Source organism: Chenopodium quinoa, unplaced genomic scaffold (genome assembly GCF_001683475.1).
Source record: "Chenopodium quinoa cultivar QQ74 unplaced genomic scaffold, ASM168347v1, whole genome shotgun sequence".
NCBI classification, from domain to species: domain Eukaryota; kingdom Viridiplantae; phylum Streptophyta; class Magnoliopsida; order Caryophyllales; family Amaranthaceae; genus Chenopodium; species Chenopodium quinoa.
Genome location: NW_018744301.1, coordinates 4,683,833 through 4,691,513, shown reverse-complemented (window position 1 = coordinate 4,691,513; position 7,681 = coordinate 4,683,833). Strand labels below are relative to the sequence as shown.

The following is a 7,681-nucleotide window of genomic DNA, read 5'->3' as shown; positions in this document are numbered from 1 at the left end:
GAGATATGATACTCGAAGAACAAGCACATGGTAAAAAGCCTCTGGTGATTGAGTTTAACTCAAACCCTGCTACAGCCCAGAATCCAGCAACCAGGAATGATGCCAGAATTGCTCAACTTGCTCAGCTAGAAGAAATGAACTTAGCCTCCCAAACATTTGATTCGGACATATTCCTGCTATCTGAGCCAAGTTTGGAACCCCTTTAGCTTCCTGAAATAAACACCCCACCAAAGGAAGTACTTCCAAGTTGGACTAAGCTTTCTCGCAAACGTAGCCCACCAAAGAGCAAAGAATCTACTTCTTGTGACTCAAAGCCAAGTAAAGCTGCTGATGACAGTCCACCTAAGAAAAAGGTGAAGACAACACTATTTCAAGACACCCATGTCGAAGAAAGTTCTGATGAATTCAGCTCTCCAACAGCTCAGCCTGAAAAGCCATGAAGTACTCAAGTGCTTAGGATACATAGTCACCACCTTTTGCCTCTACTAATGATGATAGTAAGATCAAACTTAATGTTGCTTTATATATAAGTTACACACTACCTGATTTATAGACAGGCATAAATCTTTTGGGGGTTTAGAAGGAACAAATGTGAACAAATATTGTTCCCTATAAACACCAGTTATATCAGTAGTAATGCTGCTAGGTACATTAGAATATAAGTGTGAGTTTAAGTGGTAATATTAGTATTTTGGGAAAAAGGCACCTATCATATTGGTAAGTATGCATAGTACAAATTAGTATTACCATGTTTTGCCTAATGAAGCAAAACTAATCTATGTACTGGTATCCTTAAATCAGGATTATTATATATAATATTAGTAAATTTTAGTACTTTCCCTGCGTTTTAATATTCAAAGTTTTGTGTTTTCTTTACAATCACCTATATGCAATTAATTTTAACTATCATGATATCATTCAATCAGACTGATTTACTTCTCTGTGTTGAAGCAACAGTTCATAGCATAGGCATACAATACTTGCATAACACCGTTGTTTTAGATGTTTCAATGTTTCATTCTCACAAAGCATATACTACTTGCCTATACTGATTTTCCAAAACATACATTCTCAAATCTAAACCAGAAAGTACCAACTGCATTTAGATCACATTTACATGTGCATAAGTTATTTGAAAAAAAAAACAAAACCAAACAAAGTAGATATAATAGTAGCTACAAACAGTCTATTACATAACAATTTAGCCCCACATAGCTTAACAATATTCCACATTTTAGTCAAGCCTTAGTTGATAGAGTTGATAAACAAAACAAACTTCTATCAACTTAATACACATTATTAAAGAACTTCCTAAACCCTTTTCATTGGCTAATCATACTAGAACTAAATCCACATCAAACACTATAGGATGACCTTCCCTATATTTGAAGAGCCCAGCTGAACATTATAATACTCAATGAACTTTCTGACTCCATTCTTCAAGGAACATTGAATGATTTTATTTTTCTTCTTCACAATCTTCAATTCAACATCAAATTGTTTATCAAAATTCTGTAAGACCACGGCAGTTGTTGGAGAAAATCCCATGAAATGTTCTTTCGCAAAAGGCAGAGGAATATTCTGCAAACACAAGATTAAAACGTTACAGGTAGCAAACAGGCACAAGCATACAACAGAAAAAATCAGTAATATACACTTATGGAAATAAGCTTCACAGAGTGTACAAGCTATAGTAGTAAACTTCATAGCAAACTTACAATTATAGCCTGATCGAAGTACTTTTTAGTGAAAGAAAACTTGAAGAAATATTAACCCCACACATCTGCAAGTGCATCGAGCCAGGCATTTGCCTCCATCATTTTTTCAGCACATCCTTCAATAGCTGGCTTACGGCCACGCTTCTTGCAAGTGTTGCCAAATCCATAAGTTTGTCTTGCTCCCACACTCTGTGGAGGTCCAGTGCGGTAAATAATTTTAACCGCAAAAGAATTATTACCAATGTACTTAAACATTAGCACATCGCCAACATTTAAACTATTATCATCCATAAAATCTGACCACCCTATGTCGAGATACATCTTCCAACCATTGTCAGATTCTTCGTGCAACAGAGTAACAAACCAAGATTCATCATTACCGTCTACCAACAATTCAATGTTGAGAAAGCCATCTTCTAAAACCTCTTCCAAACCATCAGGAACACGCTATAACATATAAACCGCTAAGTAAGTAGATATAAGCATGCAAAACAAAACTAAAAATACAAATCTTACAACCTATAATGTTACAAAAACCAATCAATGACTCAACTCTCTTAAACCGCTGAACAATTAGAAAACTGCAGAGACTCAATAGCAAACAAATCATCAATTCCACATCCAAAAATCCAATTAAAGGTAATACCAGAATTTCCATATTAAGCACCTCTCATTTCAATACAATGAAACTCAACACTAGATTACAATAACTGCACAACCACAACACCTATATATTTTTAGCCTAACCTCTAATGTGTTTGTATCTGTCAACCACCTCTACCCCTACTACGTTTCGCTCAATTTTCACAGTGCAAAACCATTCGTCAAAATCATACTATATTACGCCCAAATTTTAACAGCATGTTCATAAAAAAAAATTATCACATCAACCCTAGAATTCACAACTCAAAGGCTTATTGCAATTCCTCTGCCGAAAAAAAACTTTAAACAAAAAACAAAAACCAGAAAAACAACAACAAGCAAAACCAATACACAACAATCAATGCATAAGCCTTCTCAATTTTAAACATTCAACATGAAACATATCACAAAAAATACACCCAAACAAATTCAAGTAAAACCGAAACAAGTGTGCAATATACAAAATTCAACAACCCCTTACTTGTGTCTTACCAGTTTATCACAAGTCTCTGTTTCTACACGAACGGTAAATGACAGTGAAAATTCACCCATTGCTTTTTAGATATCCAATGAAAATGTGTAAGGTTTTTTTTTTTTTTTTTTTTTGAAACAGCTCACAACAACTACGTTACCATCGTATATAAAGCCTCATGAAGTTTAAAAGACTTAGTATACAATACTATTAAATGAATAATAAAGTAATTAATTAAGAGACGCATATCTCAATGTCTATGCTTTTAATACTAGACTTACAGTAAGGCCCAAATATTGCACATGCTTATTTTGCCTATAGGTCAACTTACAAATGATTATATTCCTTACACCATTGATATAGTATGGCAGCACATACTTCCCAACAATTTGTATACAAATATCAATGATAGAATGTACCTATGTTCTGCAATATTCCTGATCCCTGTGTTTTTTTTTTTTAAAAAAAAAAAAAAACAAATCAACCACACACAATTTAAAGAAATAATACACTACAGCTACCCATGAGAAATGAGCTAGCCCTTAATCACACCTTTTGTAGACACCAACATATTCTTCCACATACAACACTCCACCACATGAACTATAACATAGTTCCAGTAATACAGGGGCATCCATAAGTGCTTAAGTTGATAACTACATTGTGTATATATAAATTCATTACTAATATTGTTAAATTACATTTTGCTGACATACATATTGTAACTCGTATCCAAATCACCGCATCCAAGCATCACCCATAACATTCATAGCATTACGTTGGGGGGCGCGCGCATTTGCGCGCGCACCAACAACTAGTTATACAAAAATTATAAGAATAATTTAACAAAAAAGCAAATTAAAATGCATAATCGATCACTTACTCCACTTTATCAAGGTTCGGCCCATTAGTTTTTCCCATCTTATTGAAACTTTCTATATCAAATAATAAGACCAAATGAAGTTTAATAAAATAAAATAAAATAAATTATAATCCAAAGAAGGGGAACAGAGAAATTTCATAAGAAGGTTATGAGTTTAATAACGAAACTAAATTAGGTCCCGTGCCATGCACGGTAATTTTTAAATTAATAATGAATTTTTCTAAAATATTATACGGAGTAAAGAATTCATTATAAAAGACCCTATAATTAATTATAATAAAATAGCCTATTAGCTAGATAGCTATTTTTAAAACGCATTTGACAATATGTATATTATTATATATTTTATTTCATAAAAATTGGTTTAATTTTCTTGTTGTCAACCAAATGGATTTCTTAAAATGTTGTACATTACACTATGTATGTCACAAATTATGTAAAAAACTTGATTTTTTTTCTCTTAAATTTATAGTTGTTAATATTTATTTGTAGAAGGACACATCAAATCTTTTATTTTATCTATTTTTTAATATTTGAAATTCAAATTACTCTCTTAGAGCTTTTTAACATATATTTAACAATTAAATAAAAATAATATAATTATTGTTGTAATTATGGCACAATTATGTTAAAAATCTGATTTACAATTTTTTATTTACATGGAAAGACATATCAAATCTCTTATTTATTTATTATTTTGCTATCTTTTTATTTATGTACTACGTATAAGATTTGTCAAATCTTTTCTTTATGTATTATTTTGCTATCTTTTTTTGTTGATGTATAAGATTTGTTTACTAAAGATTATTTTTTTAAAAAAAAATAATAAAACCTAAAGGACACGCCAGAAAATGACACGTGTCATTGCTGGTGTGTCTTTTAGTATATATTATTATTGATTGATTATTGATGATTTTAACATATATTTAACAATTAAATAAAAATAATATAATTATTGTTGTAATTATGGCACAATTATGTTAAAAATCTGATTTACTATTTTTTTTATTTACATGGAAAGACATATCAAATCTTTTATTTATATATTATTTTTCTATCTATGTACTACGTATAAGATTTGTCAAATCTTTTCTTTATGTATTATTTTGCTATTTTTTTTTGTTGATGTATAAGATTTGTTTACTAAAGATTATTTTTAAAAAAAATAAATAAATAAAACCTAAAGGACACACCAGAAAATGACACGTGTCATTGCTGGTGTGTCTTTTAGTATATATTGATTATTGATTGTTTGGGTCCAATTTAGTCCAATTGGGCCTGGTCACTGAATGATCCAATTAAAAGCCCAAGGTTAAGGTTCAACTCTCCAAATGTGCTAAAGTCAAAAATCAACATCCTCAAAGCCATGTCAAGGTCAGTCAACGGCCCAATCAGCTTGGCCCAGCCCAACTGACTTCCGGGCCCAATCCGCCTCCTTCATTAGCCAAGGTATAAAAGCCAACAATTTGGTCAATTCTTGGGAAGACAATAAAGCCTCAAGCAACTAAACTCTTGCACAGCTTTCTCTCTCTAATATACTGACTTAAGCATCGGAGGGGCCTTCCTCGGCGTCCCCCCCGAGGCTAGTTTACGTGTATTTGTTGTGCAGGAAACCCTCGGCTCCTGCGTCGTTCGGACCGAGACCAAGTTCCCTCAAGATAAAAGGATCTTCCGAGATTCGATTGTTTTCATCCGAAACAATGATGATTATTGATTATCGATGATTATTGATAAACGGATAGTCATTAGCGAAAAAAAAAAATTAAAAGTATAATTTATTCATTATTTTTAAAAAAAAATGATATCCTAGATCTAATCTATCCAAATTAATCTTCACAATTCAGAAGCTAATCTAATTTCTAACTCAAAACAACAAAATTGCAATTAGAACAAATTGGATATGAATTCAGTTTACAAATTAGCAATTGACAAAAAAAAAAAAAAAAAAAAAAAAAACCGAACCTCTGAATAATTGAAGAAGAAATTTGAACTATAGCCGTTGTTGTTGTTATGTACCGCTGCCGCTTGAATCGGTATTGACACAATTGTGGTTGTTATGATAGAATTATGAGGATGATTTCAATAAATCACTACATGGGGCTTTAGAGAAGAAGGGCGGTGATAACTAAGAAAGAAGGGGTGATAAAGGGTTTTTTCCACTAAGAAAGAAGGGCGGTGATAATTTGATAAATGCTCACCAAAGGGAGTAAAGGAAAATGGCTTAAATCAACAACCCACAAGTACTACGTATTAAAGTAGGCAAGAAAAACTAGGTAAGAGACCCGTTCAGTACTTCAGTCTGACACCGAGTCAGTTATCTATCTATTATTTTTTTGCCTAACAAAAGTAGTGGACCCTAGCTGATATAAGAGACCCGTTAGGTTAAGTAGAAGGTCTCTTATTTCTCATCTAACTAAAGTGGTGGGGCCTATTACACATAAGAGACCCGTTATCTTTAATATTAGATCTTTTATATCAAACAGACCTCTTAGCAAGAAACTGGGTTTTTTATTAGTGGTTATTTTTCCAAATTTTGTAGTAGTGTAATCACAATTTGACAAAAAATTACAGAAAAATTGAGCAATCTTTCAATGAGGAAGCATGAAAAACAACAGAAAATACACCAATTTGAAGATCAAAATAGTTTCTAAGTTTCGAATCTATAAATCAATCACAGAGAATTAGATCGAATTAATCGATTCAAAATTATAGAAATCGCTTGAAAAAGAATGAGAGAAGAAGAACAAGTACCATTTTCCCATAAGATGGAAGCAGCGGTTGAACGAGGAAGAAGAGGAAAGAGAAGCAAGTGTTCGGAGGTGGTAATTGGCAAATGTGCATTGGGGTCACAAATCTGATCTTTCTCAATTCAATTGAATTGGGATCCTAAATTTTAATGATTTGGGTTAGTTCATGGCATCGTTTGTGAGTCATTGTTCTAAATAGAGAACCTTCTAGAGAGTAGAGCGGATGTCAGGAGCATCAGGAAGACCCATGGATGCTAAACTCTTGATTTCTTTGATGTTGATGACCTTTTTTGTCAGTTTCAACAAATTCAAGAAATTAGGTTAGGCTAGGAGTTGTTGGTGATGAATTCAATTGAATTGAAGAATAAAAACAGAGAGAGAGAAACCTCGAGTGAGAGCTGAGCATGGCGAGAGATCTCCTCGGGAGAAGGAGAAGGAGAAGGAGTAGCAGAGGAAGTGGAAGTGCCATTGGACTCCGGTGGCAGAGGAGGTGGCGATGAAGGTCCAATCGGATCTCTCAAATTTGGGGGTAAGAGAGCGAAGAAGAAACAGATCTCGTGTTCTCCAGTTTGCCTTGAAATTATCGAACTCCAATCGTCATTTTACCGTCTTTTTTTTTTATCTCAATCAACACTAATTCAGTCTTCAAAATGCATCAAATCTTCAAGATCCAACAATATTCATTAAAAAAAAATTCACCAAATCCCGAATGTAAGCTAAAAAAAAATTAAAAACCAAATAGATGATTAAAGCAGAGATCATACATCAAAGAAAAAGATAAGAAAAATGAAGAAAATCGCTTGAATTTCTTAGAAGATTCGGAGTGAGCAGATTGAGTGAGGAGAAAGAGAGAGGGAAGTGAATTTAGAGAAAGAGGACTAACGGCTATGTACTGAAACCCTAATACTTCAGTGTAATGGGCTTACTCCTTTAAGCAAATTCCGCCCCATCAAAAGTCTATTTGTATCAGGCAATATATTGTCGTTACAATTAAATAATTATTCGTAACGGGGAAAATATTGCCCGTTACAATTAAATGATTATTCATAACGGGCATTATTTTTCCCGTTACAAATAGTTGTTATTTGTATCGATCATATATATTGCCCATTACAAAAGATATTTTTGTAACGGATTTAATTATGCCCGTTACAAATGAGGTATTACGAATGAGATTTTTTCCACTAGTGTTTCATTATCGAGTCAACTAAGATAGTCT

The 7,681-nt window shown here is 32.9% G+C and overlaps 1 protein-coding gene across 3 annotated transcripts; it reads right to left on the bottom strand.

The window, feature by feature from the left end:
• Positions 1-932: 932 nt before the first annotated feature.
• Positions 933-7,391, bottom strand: LOC110695533 (putative B3 domain-containing protein At5g66980). Of its 3 annotated transcripts, none has more exons than XM_021872756.1 (4): positions 6,849-7,391; positions 6,467-6,747; positions 1,719-2,165; positions 933-1,581 (listed from the first exon to the last, which is right to left on the bottom strand). In XM_021872756.1, exons 2-3 carry the CDS (start codon positions 6,554-6,556, stop codon positions 1,770-1,772), a joined length of 486 nt encoding a protein of 161 aa, XP_021728448.1. In that variant the 5' UTR covers positions 6,557-6,747; positions 6,849-7,391; the 3' UTR covers positions 933-1,581; positions 1,719-1,769. The 3 variants fall into 3 exon arrangements, 1 of the variants encoding a protein (XP_021728448.1); XR_002506100.1 differs by lacking the exons at positions 6,467-6,747; positions 6,849-7,391 and adding exons at positions 3,252-3,276; positions 5,678-6,428 and having other exon boundaries at positions 934-1,581; XR_002506099.1 differs by lacking the exons at positions 6,467-6,747; positions 6,849-7,391 and adding an exon at positions 5,678-6,425 and having other exon boundaries at positions 935-1,581.
• Between the last annotated feature and the right edge of the window lie 290 nt (positions 7,392-7,681).